The sequence below is a fragment of the Podarcis melisellensis genome (assembly GCF_964234715.1).
Source record: "Podarcis melisellensis genome assembly, chromosome: 6".
Taxonomy (NCBI): domain Eukaryota; kingdom Metazoa; phylum Chordata; class Lepidosauria; order Squamata; family Lacertidae; genus Podarcis; species Podarcis melisellensis.
The window spans coordinates 36,840,752-36,856,190 of NC_138538.1; the positions used below are offsets into that span (position 1 = coordinate 36,840,752).

Sequence of the window (15,439 nt, forward strand, 5' to 3'; positions counted from 1 at the left end):
CTTGATTAAATTCTAACACCTACTGGACCCAAGAGTTTAGGGTGTCTAACACCCACAAATTCCTCATAATAATAAAGAGGAAAGCTGACACGTGGAAAGACATCTCCCTTTCACACTGGGTTGCTGGAAAAAAATGGGGCTGTGCAGCTTAGTGTTTTTCCCTGTTGGATGGATACAAGTATGACTTGGGGAGATGAAGGCTATGTACACACTAGTAGCTTAAAATACAGCAAGGTCAACACTCCACCACTGTGTTTCAAGTCTATTTGCATGCTTCTGTACACACCAGAGAGGGGGCTGGGATGTCTTCGCCAGATGAGCATTCCCTTTTTGATTTCCCCATCACTATTTGTGAAGCTATCATACACTGTCATCCATGTATATACCGTGACTGTCTCAAATGTACACACCTCAGCTTTACTGCGAAATGAATGTGGCGTATGTTTTTGGATTGAAGCTGGCTTGAGGGAAAACACATCAAATGGCAGTATTTCTCAAGAAAGTTGACAAGACTGAGGTGACCTGATAGAAGTTCATAAAATTACTCAGGCCCTGGAGGAAATGGCCAAAGTAAAGTTTCTCTCTCTCTCTCTCTCTCTCTCTCTCTCTCTCTCTCTCTCTCTCTCTCTCTCTCTCTCATAACTTGTGGACACCCAATGATGCCGAATGTTAGAAGATTCAGGACAGATAAAGTACTTGTTCACACAGCACATAGTCAAAGTATGGAGCTCATTCTGTCCTGTATGCCATATCTGCACATGGCTGATAGAATCAAAAGAGAAGTGGATTAGAAGCTTACGATGTCTTCAGGTAAATCCTGCCATTTTAATCTCCTGGGTCCCATAATCTGCAAAACGCTTTCCCATTTTACCACCTTTCTATTTTTTGCCCTGAACTTCCCATGCCCCTTTTGGGATCCCATCATAGGACTCTTCTCTCATTGGCTGGAGGAGGATTTAGTGGGTATTTAAACATCAGGTGCTTCTTTGAAGAGGCTTTTGCAATTTTAAAACTCCATCAGAGAGTGTGAAATTTTCTCAGGAAGCTCCCCCTATCATCCCTGCTCTTTAGCAAGCCTTAGGAGGTTTGCTGTTTTCTTTCACTTATAAATACCATACCGCCTGCTTCTGAACTGTAACAAGGGGGAAGCCTCTAGAAGTCCTCCACTGTTTTTTGAGAGACGTGCTCACCTCTTTTGCTTTACAATGGGGAACATGGATGGAAAGTCTGTTGAGGAACTGAGCGCCACCGAGTGCCACCAGTGGTACAAGAAGTTCATGACGGAGTGTCCCTCTGGTCAGCTGACCTTGCATGAGTTCAAGCAGTTTTTTGGCTTGAAAAACCTGACTCCAGCATCAAATGAATACATCGAGCAGATGTTTGAAACATTCGACTTTAATAAGGTGGGTATTCAGCTGCAGTCAGACAACATTCTGTTTACATATGTAATGCCCGTACATATAAGAACATGTGGTTCTTATCTAAAATACTATGAAATAACATCTAATCCTCACAGTGTTGATCTTTGCCGTTTTTACTTTGTTTGATATAGAACAGTAATTTCTGTCTGTCTGTTATGATATTGCACACTTTCTATTTTTTTGAATGGAATGTGCCTTTCTCAGTTTTGAACTGCTGCTTGTGAACATGCTATATGTGTTGGATCTTTTTCAGAAGTAGTCTGGTTATTATGGCTAGTTTAATCATTTACCTTTACTGCTGGCTAGTTTAATCATTTACCTTTACTGCTGGGCACCCAGAACCCCGTCACATGGGCATTTCTGAAGATTTGTAACAAAAAACTCTGTTACCTGCATCTGGAAAGCAAATTTCCTATTACTGCTGATGCTCTGAATATTCTGATCATGCAACACTCCTGAGGAGCTTCTAGTCTCATTTTAGTCTGGTGATCTTCTCCAAGCCTTTTTCAGGGGGAGCTGGAATATTGGTTACTGATGCCCCATGAAAAATACTGCTATTCTGATTATATGCCGACAGTGACCTGTTTAACATCAGTGGAGTTGATACAGGGTCATCACATGTGGAGTGCTGGCAAACCAGGAGCAAAGCTGTATAAGAAGCTTTCAGGACCTAGGGGCATGTAAAGCTTATTTTCTAGGCAAAAGGCCCTAGGGTCAATTCCTGCTGTCATTCAGCATGTGTTAAGTATAGAATTGATCTGCAGATGTCAAAGGAGGCAGCCCTGTCTTTACTCTTAAGTCAGATGTGTTCTAGATCCGTTTAACAGGGGAGCTGTAAGAATCCCAAATCTTTTTCTAAGTGCCCCAAGTATTTCTGAGTATAAAATGAATTTGAGGGAAATTTTGTTGTGGGGTGATCTGGGTTGGGGAAATCATTTAAGATGATTTCATCTGGAGATAATTTGGGGGATAATGAATGGGGTTTAGGCATGGTATGTTAAGGTGGGGTGTTGCTATTCATCTGTCCTCCTGTCTGGCAAGGAAGCACTGGGTTCATGGCAGCAAAGGCATACTCTCCAACATTTTGCTGATGAAAATAGGGACATACTTACCTATATAGGGCTGCCTTCAGATGTCTTCTAAAGGCTGCATAGTTACTTATCTCCTTGGCTCAGGGATCGCATACTCTCCAACATTTACCTGAAGAAAATAAGGACATTCTACCATATGCTCCAATATTTATCTGATGAAAATAGGGACATCCTAAGGAAAAGTGGGACACTCCAAGATCAGATCAGAAACTGGAACAGCTTCTGTAAATGCAGGACTGTCCCTGGAAAATAGGGGCACTTGGCAGGTCTGCAAAGGTGCTCTTTCAGGGTGTCTCCAATGAGGTTTTTTAAAAAGCCTTGTCACTAATGCGGCTCTTTCAGTGGATAGCCAAAGACAAATTGAGAATTGCTATTATTTTATACTTTGGCCACCTCATGAGAAGAGAAGACTCCCTGGAAAAGACCCTGATGTTGGGAAAGATTGAGGGCACAAGAAGAAGGGGACGACAGAGGACGAGATGGTTGGACAGTGTTCTCGAAGCTACTAGCATGAGTTTGACCAAACTGCGGGAGGCAGTGGAAGACAGGAGTGCCTGGCGTGCTCTGGTCCATGGGGTCACGAAGAGTCGGACACGACTAAATGACTAAACAACAACAACAACAATTATTTTATTATTTATTAATTTGTATACCACTTATATGCCAAAATGACATATAAGGACTGAACCAATAACTGAGCCAGAAAAGTGAAGGTTGGTTATAATGGCATGGATTATGATCAGTAGCTCATTAAATTCTGAACCACAGAGTCTGTAAGTCTTTTCTATACCTCTCTGCACCACCCTAGTTATTTTAGAAAAATGGGAAAAATATTTAGGACAAATATTAAATGATATAAACATCCCATGCTTGCAGAAAGTCATTTTTAATTATTAGAGAGTATTTTGTAAGAGAGAGAGAGAGAGAGCGCGTGAGAGAGAACTTTGTCTGAGAAGTATCATCAGAGACAATGGATAAAGAGGTTATTTACCGTAACTGACCCCAAATGCTTCATACCTGTGCAAGAAAGGCTCCCCCACATATTAGTCTTCCCACAGTTAGACTAAAAAGATGTAGAGTGTGAGAGTGATCCAGCCAAAATTGAGTACTTTATAGTCTTATTGATTTTACTGTAAAATACTTTAAGTAAGGGCTTAACTTTCCTGCTGACATCACTATGCAACTAAAAGTGCCCAACTTTGGCTGAACCTGTGTGTGCACTTAAATGTGTGTTAAGTGTGCATCCTTGTGTTAATTATAAAAATTAAGTGTGTTTCTCTGTTAAAAGTGAGTGTTAAGTGTGTGCTTGTGTGTTAAGTGTGTGTCTGGTGTGTGTGTGTGTTCCCTGTAGTCATTAAATAAACATTGCTGTTTGGCACTTAAGCAGTCATCCCTTGTGCATAGGTTAGTGTGATTATGTGTGTGTGGCTGTGTGTGTTTCTGGTTCGGTCCACTTTGGGGCCTGGCCCACAAACCTTTGGAATGCTACCCCCAATTACTTTCCACCAGAGGACCGTAGCTCTCTGCCTGAAAATGCATAACATGTATTCACTGTCCACAGTCATTTGAAAGTACTGTATTAGGATTTGAGGTATTTCATACTACAGAAGTCTACAGAACAAAACTGACCTTACTTCAACTACTTTAGGCTAAAAGGTGCTGCTAAGGACACATGATATCAGAGATGCTGAACCAAAGTTCTGCCTTCCACCTCTCATTGTCCCCAGCCACTATGGCTAGTTGTCTAGGCTAATAGGAGCTATAGTCCAACAATAGCTAGAGGGCCGCAGGTTCGCCATCTTTGTATAATATTTCCTGTCAAGGAGACCTGCTATTTAGTTTCAACAATTGGGGAATGTCCCAGGAAGGCAATGTTTTGTTCCATCTGCCTCCCAAGAAAAGTCACCCCAAATGAAAATTATTCCAGACTTTCTCTTTAGGCCCTCAATTGAGTTTTAACTTCAAAGCAAAAAGTTACACAGGCAAAATGATTAAATGATATATTGTCTTGTTTTTGTTGTGGTAAGAGCTTGTCAGACATTGCTTCTAATAAAAACAGATTTTAATAATGACATTTCAATTTGGAAAAATGGTTCTATCCATTTCAACTTGTGGTACAGAGCTCGAATTATCAGTTACAAATATTCAAACCGACAATGATAATTTTGTTTAAAATAATGCCCTTATCAGTAAATTCCTGCTTCAGTTTTCACCAAAAGCAACAATAAATTTTTAATCAGGCATTTGTTCTACTTGTGTCTAAGTAGAGATGGATGAGACATTTCATTCTGTTTTCATTTTAATTTGCACCTAGCTAATTTGCACTTTCTAAATGTGCATATTAGGACAAAAGCATGCTAAAAGGCTGAAGAATTTTCAGGTGAATGTTAAAAAAAGTGCAACTAATGTGGAAATGTGGCAAATTGAATTTAAGATTTTTTTAAAAAAATGAGAAACTGAAACTCACAGATTTGTCCATATCTAGGAACAGGCAAATCTGTTAGTCTCTGTTTCTCTCGGTTCCTCCTCTTTACAATCTTAAATTCTATTCTCCAGATTTCCATATAAGTTTGTGATTTTAAAAAAAATTCTCAGGAAAATTCATCAGTGCAGATTTCTCTTCAGATACATTTGTTTTTATGCAATTTTGCCTATTAAAAATAGCGATTTCCCCAATATAATCCATTATTACAAAGCAATTTCCTCTAATATAATGCATTTTTGTATGTCATTTTCACAGATATATTAATTTTCATGCACATTTCGTCCTAATATATGCATTTTTATACTGCACTGGAAAATTCAGAGAATTTTCAGTTCTTGTATTGTTTCAGTCAGTGCAAATTAGGTAGATTCACCTTTAAATGCAAATTGAATTGCATTTCTCCTCCATCTCTGTTCATCTCTACATGTGAGCAAACATGTGAAGGTGAGGAGGGCGGATTCTGCTAAGCCTCACCTTTCTACTATGTCACTATCTTCTGATTTACAGCCCTCGTGAGTTTGAGGTACATGGTCTGAAATGGGGAGCTTCAGCAATTTATGAAGGTTCCCTGTTTGATATAGAACCCAGCACAATCATTTGAGGAATTTTTGTTTCAGCAGAGCGCTTTTCTTAAATTGCAGGACTTCATTTGGGAATGAAACAGGTTAATATCCTGTTTTGTATCCAACATTTGGCATTTGGCATTTTGCTTTTTTTTTTTTTGTAATGGTCTCCATTATTCTTGACAACAACTATATATCTTACAGGACCAATAATAATTTACAAATGCCCAAAATTTCTCACTCACCCTCTGCATATCTGAGAATTTATGTATGCACTGAATTGAGTATTCAGGACTATCTAATCCACAGTGTTTGATAAAACTTTCATTAGATGCTATCACTTACAACTACCAAATTGAGCAAGAATTTGTGGAATAGAGCTTTGGCTTGACTTGTTGTATATTGGGTCAAACTAATGCCTTCTAAGAAGCATGATCTTAAGCATATTTATATACTGTAGAAGTCCCACACAGTTCAAAGGGACATAATCTCTGTTGGTACATTCAAGACTACAACCATAATTCCATATAAGGTTATTTGTGTTTATGATTAAAGGATGCACAACTTGGTCTTTATTAATTTAACGAACTCCTAAGATTTGATGGATTAAGGAAGTGGTTGTGCAAAGTCATTGAGCACACATCCATGTGAATTTAGTTTTCATCCATGATTTCCTCAATGGATGTCTGCAGACTTTTCATGTTTTTGAAGTTCATTGAAATAAATTGGACATAAAATGTATAGCTGGTTATAAAACAGTACAATCCCATTATTTTGAGAGAAGTTACAATGGAAATTCTTGGAGGCAAGGGATAGACAGTTGATCAAAATCAAGATTTGTTTCCTGTTCTTGCATAAGAATTAATCATGAATGACAGTGGTTGAAATGAGAAAATAACCAGTTTTTTCCATATGAATGCTTCCTCATGCAGTGACACCTGCCCAACCATCTTTACCCTGTGATTAAACATTTGCACTCTGCCTGCACTGCCACGTGCAGTAATTTAATTATGCTTTCAGCATGGGGCAGTTTCATAACCATAGATCCAGCCTCCTACTCACAACGTCATAGGAATAATCAGCCTTGCAACTCACATTGAGAGTTACCAGCTCTTTTAATCTTCAGGACTTGCCAAAGCAAAAATCCCATATAAAGCAAGTCTTGATTTCTCAATGAGTCTTTAAGATAAGAGAGAATTATGATGATGATGATTATGAAGAAGAAGAAATAGTAATTATTATTATTATTATTATTATTATTATTATTATTATTATTATTACCCTGCCCATCTGGCTGGGTTTCCCCAACCACTCTGGGCGGCTTCCAACAAAATATTAAAATACAATAATTCATCACACATTAAAAGCTTCCCTAAACAGGGCTGCCCTCAGATGTCTTTTAAAAGTCAGATAGTTGTTTATTTCCTTGACATCTGATGAGAGGGCATTCCACAGGGCAGGTGCCACTACCGAGAAGGCCCTCTGCCTGGTTCCCTGTAACTTTGCTTCTCACAGTGAGGGAACCGCCAGAAGGCCCTCAGTGCTGGACCTCGTGAAAGACACGACTAACATGCACACTCAAACATGGATATTTTTATGAAAATAAATTCCATGGCTTTTAATTTACTTCTTACCAATAATTGCTGAATTAGGTTTCTGTTAGCAAAAGTTTTGTTTCTCCCTTTCAACAGATTAAAAGAAGAAAATGCAAGAAGTGTGCCAGGTTGACCAAAAATACACTAAATAAACTTTTAAAGTGGGATCCAGAGCTGCTTTGTGCTTGGCCCAGTGAGATTTTTTTACCCTTCTCCTTCATGAACAGCAGATGCCACCCCCATGCCATACCACCAATTTATTTTGAAAGTCTCCTTGGTTACAAATGTGGCTATGACATGTGGGATAAAGAACTGCCGTTTGAGCAACGCAAGTTGAAAGCCCCCTTGAGCTTGTGCAATTTAGCTGCATGGTTCTTTGAATCCCAGCCATGATGAATAAATCAACATGCAGGAAATCCAATCCGGTAATTGGGTTCAATGTTGTTAAACCTAATCTGACTTTTGCGCCTGTAGAATAAATCAGATTAGCTGTTTGTGATCTAGAGGGAAATAGTTTGAGTTGCCGTAAGAGAACATCCCACGGGAATCTATATTCCCCTTCAAATTGTACTGTTCTGTCATTGAAGCATAGAGATGAAACCGTACAGCTATCTAGTGTAGTGGTTGTTGTTGTTGTTTTCGTTTGTTTAGTTTTTAGCAGGTCCATACAGACATGATTTGAGCAGACTATTCCAGAATTTCCGAAGTAGCACCTGCACTTACATCTTAGGTGTATAATGCATGCAAACGTACATTGATCCTGACACATAGCTTCTTAAAAAGCACCTTGAAAGTCCTGGCCAAGACGTGAATCTCTAGGTAGCATGGCAACAGACAATCACAAAACAAAATGAAGCACAAGGACGAAGATACAGATAATCAGGGCTCAAAATGAAATTAATCTCCATGGAGACAAATCTGGACAAATAATTTGGCTTGTCAAGTTCTTCTTGCCAAGGATTGCAGCCTTAGGTTTTGGTTAGCAAATGTATATACATTTGAGATCTGCACAAAAGTCGCAGCTGCATGAATTTCAAAAGCACAGTTCTCTAGCATCCATCTATACATTCCAGATTGACATTGTGTTCCAAAATGCCATTGTACCAGTGATATTTAGCAGTGAATGGACGTATGGAACAGACTCAGCACAGAGGATCCTGCACTTCTTTTTTTTCATTTTCCACTGCAGAAAAACTTGAAGAAATATGTAAATACAATAAATCTATTTGTTATTTTGGAAGGTTTTTGTCCACCAGAGTCCCCCACCCCCATCCCCTTTTTACATCAGCTGTTTTGTAGTAGAAATACAATCATTCCCTTAACTTTGCAGTGATTTGTCAACATTATTTTAACAGCAGCTTGAGAATCACAGAGGTACAGACAATATACATAAGCAGTCAATGAGCGCATGAAAGGCAGATCTCTAGGAAATCTTTGTTCCTATATAAAAGGAGGACACTAGAAATTAGGTTCATCTGAGGTGGCAAAACCATCAGATGCTTCATTCTTTTGGTGTGGTGCTAAATTGCGTGTTTTGAGACATCGCTGGTAGTTGATGTCTAAAAGTGCCACCTCTTTTATCTCCCAACTCTTCAGAGGAACTGTGAAAAGCAGCAAGCCGTGATCTTTCTATTTGTCTGACAGCATTGTAAAATTCATATAAAGAAAAACCATGTGGGAAAGGATGCCATACACAAGATCAGCTTTCAGCTTAATTCACCGGAGAACTGGTCTTGTGACCTAAGGGACCCCATTTCAGTTCCTTTTCCTACTCTAAATGTTCTGTGTAATGCTGCAAACATTGACTAATACCTCTGTCCGGCTTTAAAGCAGGGTTGTAATTGCACTTGCATTACAAAAGTTGAGATACGTATTTGATTGTAACAGAAACAGTGCCTATGGGAAGCAATATAAATATTATAAAGTAGGTGTGCAGAAAAAAGACCACGGATGAATGGTAGGATGAGCCTAAGGTCTCCAAGAGTGTGTTTTGGTAAGAGCAGTTCTCTTTGATGATTTTCATTGCAAATGTATTTTGCCAGGCTGTTTGTGTGCACCCTGTGGTTGATCCAATGTTTAAGGCACAAAAGCATTCAGCAAGAATGGCTATGGCTTACTCATAGCATCTGACAAGCTGCCTCTTGTGTTTCAACAGGATGGCTACATTGATTTTATGGAGTATGTGGCAGCTCTAAGCTTGGTCCTGAAGGGAAAAGTGGAACAGAAGCTGAGATGGTACTTCAAACTGTATGATGTGGACGGAAACGGCTGTATTGACAGGGATGAGTTGCTAAACATCATTAAGGTGAGTTATTTTCCTTGACCAATTGTTGTATTGATGGTGTTTGGCAGACGTTTGTGGAAGATTCCATGACACAGTTGCCCTTTACTGCTTCAATACAGGAGGCAAACATTTTGCACGTGTCCAACTAACACATGACCACTGACATGTGGGGGCCTAAAGAGGGCAAGGTGGGGGTGGCCGTAATGGGGCAAAGCGGACTTATGTGTCCTCCACTGACGCACATAGGGGCCATGGGGGGGGAGTAATCCATCTACTGTATGCAAATACATAACTTTGCAGCTTGAGCTCATTAAATGTTCTCCATCTCAATTTCCTGCAGGCAATTCGCACCATCAACCCATGTCATGAAGTAATGACAGCTGAGGAATTCACAAACATGGTGTTTGATAAAATCGATATAAATGGAGATGGTAAGAATTTCTCTATGCACTCCAAGGTGTGGCCTGACATTTATAGGCCAAAAATATAGACTGGGACCTACCAGTGTGTGGTCATAGAACTCTTGTCTGAAGGTTTCAGATTGACATCAGTTTGCACTAGAGAAAATTCAGCGCAGGAGGGATGGCCGCCAGTGTTACATGCCAAAATTGATCAAAGAGAGGTGGGGTACTACCTCACATTTCTTTGGTAGGAAGAAATTAATTAGCTAAATAAATAAATAAGACTACTTCTTTTCTGTTGGCCCTCTGACCATTATGCTTTTAAGGCAGACATAACTGACATTCCATTCCAAACATTCCACTTCCTTTTCTGAATCTTTGAAACTATTCCCCCCTCACACTGCACTGCAAGTTGGTCCTGAGAAATGCAACAAAATGTTAATGTGAGAGGGGAACAAACCTCCAATGCAGGTCTATGGAAAGACTGTGGAAAAGTCAGTTAACTAAGCCTGAGGTCTGCAAATCATGTACTCCACTGAGATGCTTAAGACATTTTGCTTATTCAGGAGAAGAAGTAATTTAATCAGGGTTGAGATTAGTCAAAAAGAGAGAAATCAATTGAGTAGAGAGATTTTAAATAGGAATTTAAAGGGGTGAAGATAACAGATTCAGATCTGATATGCTACAGACCTTGAAAGTAGGTTGATCAGCTATTGTGACATTGATGTAAGGAAAGGGTGGGTTCTCTCTTCTTTGGATATGAAACAAAATCCTGCAACTCCGACTTGGGCAGAAATGGTGGGCATGATGCAGAAATAGCCAATTCGGTTTCCATGTCATCCCTTTGAAAATCAGATACCACACCATCCATTACATTAGGCTATACAGTACATGAATTGAGACCTTTTGTGTTTTTGTAGGTGAGCTGTCTCTGGAGGAGTTCATGGATGGAGTACAGAAAGATGAGGTTCTACTTGACATCCTGACCCGTAGCCTGGACCTGACTCACATTGTTCGAATGATCCAGAATGATGGAAAGAATCCTGAGGAAGCGGCAGGAGCTGCTGAATAGTCAGATTTGAATTTTTCAAGGGGAAAGGAAAAATGCTAAATATATGTAACACTGCATAAACAAAAATCAGGGATACAAATTGGACAGGGGTCCAGGGGACTCTGTTTTAGAATAGTACAGTACCCTAAAGAGAAAAAAAAGTATCGGCTTTTAACCTTTTTCTGTGTAATCAGAAGACGTCATCTGTTGTGATCACAATGAATAATGGTTACTGGTACTTAAGATGTCCAGGTTGCTTGGGAAGTAGAGGCAACTGGCAACACATCTGCTGAAGGGAATGTGTTAAAATGTAAAAAGAAGATGCTTTGTTGGCTGAACCCTCCAGGATCAGTGTCAGTAGAGAAGGCCAGCATGATGGAAATTTCTGAATGGTGCCACAAGAATCCCAGTGCCATCTTGACTGCCTCCAAAGGCTGTACGTTCTAGTGAGGGATATAATCTAGCTGGGAGAGAGCTGGATCATGTAAGATTGAAAAATATAACTTGAAAAATGCCTAGGTGCTGACCTCCTTAGATGCAGTGGAGCTCAATGATATCCAAGATCTTCTATGTGAATCTAAACTTGGTTCCACTGAAGTCAGAGACCAAAGTCTCATGGACTCAAATGGTTCTAGGGTCTAGTGATGACCCTTACATAATTGTTTTGGTCCCATCAATGGCAAGTGGGAGCCTGGAAAATGCAAGCAAGGCACATAACGATTTGCCCCCAAATCAAAAGAAACACAAAATAACTCATGTGTTATTTTAGTGAACCAGGCTGGTTGCCATTCAGTCTTTCAAAAATATATTTCACAGAATTCTGCTTCCAGTCTGATGCAGAGTTCTGCATATGTGATAGATGCAAAGATTTGCAGATAAGGTTTGGGCCAAAAAAATTATTATATCTCATTTTTGTTTGTTTGCAAAACTAAATATCTAGCTATTTCAGTTAAGAAAATTGAGACAGTTTTAGAATGTGTCTGAAGCAAATGGGCACTAAAATTCAGCCATACAGATAAAAGCCCTGGAGGCTTAATTCCTTCACAAAAGTATTAAGCCATATTTACTTAGGATATCTGTACTGATGATACAGTTTGTACACACCTTCCACAAGTACCCAACGTTAATTTTAGGAAAGAAGATTTTGAAATTTGTTTAACTTTGTTTGGAAAATGTTTATATATTTTTTGCAAAGAGTAACACAATGTAAGCACCAGTATACACACTTACTTAGACTGGTTACACACTTAATAAAATGGTTCGTTGTCAAAATGACTCTGATCAGTGCTGATCAGATTTCACAAAATATTTGTGGCCGGGGGTGGGGGTGGGCAGCTGTGCTGAGTTCGGCTTGCAGCCACTGGCCAGCCATTTCAGCATGGGACACTATGGCTGCAAGACCTTTGCACAAAATGAATCAAGACTGCATATCTCAAGAAGTTTGGGAGAATGGGCCTAAAGGCTCCCTCCACACACACTTCCTGAAAAAGCTAAGGACCAAGCGTGCATTTCACAGGGTTTGATAGTAGTACCATTTTTGCGGGGGAAATTGCAACTCTTCAAGCAACAGTCATAAAAGATGGAACAGGGTGTGAAAAGTATTTCAAGGCAGTTGCTCAGAGTCAGAAATACACAATCTGGTCTGCATTCATTGATGAGATTCAGAGTAATGGTGACACTGTTCATGTTTGAAAAATCACAGGGCCTAATGCCAGAGCTAACTGAAAAACAATACCACTGACAACAGTGTTATTTTCTCCCTCTTCCTTTCAAATATTCAGCATGTGCCTTTAAACATGTACCAGCCTAATCAAAGCAGTTTCTGTGAGAGCCTCTTGTCGTTGCAGGAAGAATCTCTAAATGGCAACACTGACATATTATGGCTCAAGAGGTTTTAGTAGAATATTTTCTGTACATAACAAGAGCATAAGCTTCTTTTTTATTTGCTGGTCTTGACAGATTGTAAAATAATAGCTATTTTTGTAAATTTAGAAAGGGTGGTTTTTTTTAATAGGCATTCGTGCTACCTGCATTATTCTCTGACAAGTGAATATATAAGGCTGCAGTCCTGTACGTGCTTATTTGGAAGAAGCCCAAATGAACTCTATGGGACTTCACTTCTGAAGTAGATTTCTATAAAATTATACTGTTAGAGTGCAATTTGTAGCATAGAGGATTTTTTTGGCTGTTTTATTGCACAAGATCACATTAACCAAATACCTGCAAAAAGAAAACTAAAAAACCTTTCCTTTGGTAGGATTTATTTTATTTTTTTAACTACAAGCTGAGCTTTTAAAATGCTGGTACATCTTCACATAATCAAGGTGGCCAAAATTTTTAGGTCCATTATGACTTATGATAATAATTGAATGATAAAAAGATAAGGCTTTGTATTGTGGTCTAGAGAGACATACATTACAATTTCCCATAAGAAAGCTGCACTCCAGTGATCACACATTTTCCTGAAAACGCAAATAGCTCCATTTTGATGATTGTTCGTTCTACTGATGAAAGTGAATTATATATTTTATTAGTGTCATTAGCTCAATCAGGCATATGGCTGTGATGTTTTGCAGGAACTCTGCAATATGTTCAGGTCTTCCATATCTCTACATCCCTACCCATTTCCACAACTACACACTCCCTATCTCTGTTAGTGATTACTGAATTAATTTTTCCCTCATCTGACAGGGACAGGAGACAGGTATGAGAGAGAGTCAGGTGATACTGGAAGCAATAACTTTATCAGCTTTTATCTATTGCACATTAGACATTTTCCATGTACACACTCTTTTTTATTTTCTGAAAATGTATATTTCCGTTCAAATGTAAACTTGTAAGTTTTATACTTTGGCTGTTACAATGTAATCAAAGGGCAAATTAAAGATAGTATTTTACAAAATCAGCTTTCTTTGGTATTTTTATTTACCTGTTTGAATAAATGGGTATCTGTATCTTAGTTTTCCAGAGTGCTTGGCTTTAAAGAAAGATGGTTGCTGCTGCTGTAGCAAATGAATGAGTTTCAGAACCCATGCAGCGCGTAATAACGCCTCTTTGCAGTCATATGCCCAAATGTGAAAGAGATTCAGGATTTCTACCGATCAACAGCTAGACTGTAATGCAAGCAAAGATAAAAGAGGAATCACTAGTGTATCACATATCTGTGTTGTGCTATATGTGGCTGGACTACAATTCCCATCACCCTAAGCTGGGCCTGGGGACCCAAGGTTGAAGAACACTTGTTCTAGGCAACTGCTGTTTCTGTCATCACACGTACAACTGCTCACTCAGGTGCAGAGCTAGACTTACCATGAAATAAAAACAAGATTCTAGTGGAGACAGCATTCTTTCTGTGTGTTTCATTAAAAACCACCTCCCATCCAGAATGTTGGTGGGGATGTGAGACTTATATTTTGACGTTACACTCATGCAAAAAATAAATAAAAAGTTACTCAGTCTGTGATGAAGAGAGGAAATTGACTTGTTTTTCATCTGATGAATTTTAAAGGTGAGTGCACAGAACACATTCCACCCCTGGATCTGAATGTACTCTGTGTCAGTATCTGAGCATGAGCAGATAGTCATGTCCACAAGCTCACAAACAAGGAGTTACTTATTTGGGAAACAAAAAAAGAAAGGCAAAAAGATTGGAAATATTTCACAGATCAAATACTGTAGCCTATCTGTTTTGTGTAGTCACTGGTTGTAAATGATACGGACCGGAATTAAGAATTTAAGAGAAAAGGTTCTGTTCTTTGAAAACCTTCTTAGTTGTTGCTCTTGCCAGTTCTTCATCTGAGCACTGGTGTTCCAGGAAGCAATTAAATTCCCAGGTCCAACATTATTCAAAATAAATTAATGAAGATTAATTACTACTTAGCGTAACTTAGATGCTTTTATAGTCATGCAAGCAACTGCTTGGTAGCTAAAGAGCGAAAAATTTGCCCTCTTCCCCCATTTCCTGGCATGAATATGTACTTGTTGAATAGAGCCTAACCTGGAGGAATTATTATAGGTGAAATAATCCAAAGACATGATAGGCCTGCTAAATCCAACTCTGTGATTCTGGCTGCGTACACAGCATATATTTAAAGCATATTTAAAGCATATCCCCACCCACCCAAAGAATCCTGGGAACTGGGTGGAATCCATGAAGTGTCATCAGTGCAAGGATTTATCCTGGTTCAATGGAATGTTCCCCCTTCCCCTGTGCACCCCCTAAATCAGTTCTGGGAGTTTCCCCAAGGCAGTGGAGCAGATTGGGAAGGGTGCAAGGTATGTGGTGGGTGAGGGCAAGAGTCCCATTGTGCAAGCAGAAATCTTTGCATTGATGGAACATGCTATTTGAACACTGCCCTGTAGCTTATACCTCACAGACCCACAACTCCCAGCACCCTTAGTAAAACTACAGTTCTCAGGATCCTTTTTTGGGGGTGTATTCAAATGTATGGTCTGTACACAGCCACTCCTGCTGCCCCTGGCTTCCAGATAAATAGGGTTGGTCACATAACTGTGATGAGAAAAGGATGGAAAGGATAAACGGCTGGT

General features: G+C 39.3%; 1 protein-coding gene across 1 annotated transcript; it reads left to right on the top strand.

Moving 5' to 3' along the window:
- Window positions 1–667: 667 nt before the first annotated feature.
- GUCA1A (guanylate cyclase activator 1A) lies at window positions 668–11,804 on the top strand. The gene is made up of 5 exons (XM_081916479.1): window positions 668–810; window positions 1,143–1,403; window positions 9,311–9,460; window positions 9,780–9,870; window positions 10,761–11,804. The coding sequence occupies exons 2-5, from the start codon at window positions 1,206–1,208 to the stop codon at window positions 10,910–10,912; spliced, it is 591 nt and encodes a 196-aa protein (XP_081772605.1). The 5' UTR covers window positions 668–810; window positions 1,143–1,205; the 3' UTR covers window positions 10,913–11,804.
- The last annotated feature ends 3,635 nt before the right edge of the window (window positions 11,805–15,439 follow it).

Bases quoted from the DNA above. Each gene is read 5' to 3' on its own strand.
- GUCA1A (XM_081916479.1), top strand. From the start codon at position 1,206: ATGGGGAACATGGATGGAAAGTCTGTTGAGGAACTGAGCGCCACCGAG. The intron at 9,461-9,779 runs GTGAGTTATTTT...AATTTCCTGCAG, and splicing joins AGTTGCTAAACATCATTAAG to GCAATTCGCACCATCAACCC. The intron at 9,871-10,760 runs GTAAGAATTTCT...GTGTTTTTGTAG, and splicing joins AATCGATATAAATGGAGATG to GTGAGCTGTCTCTGGAGGAG.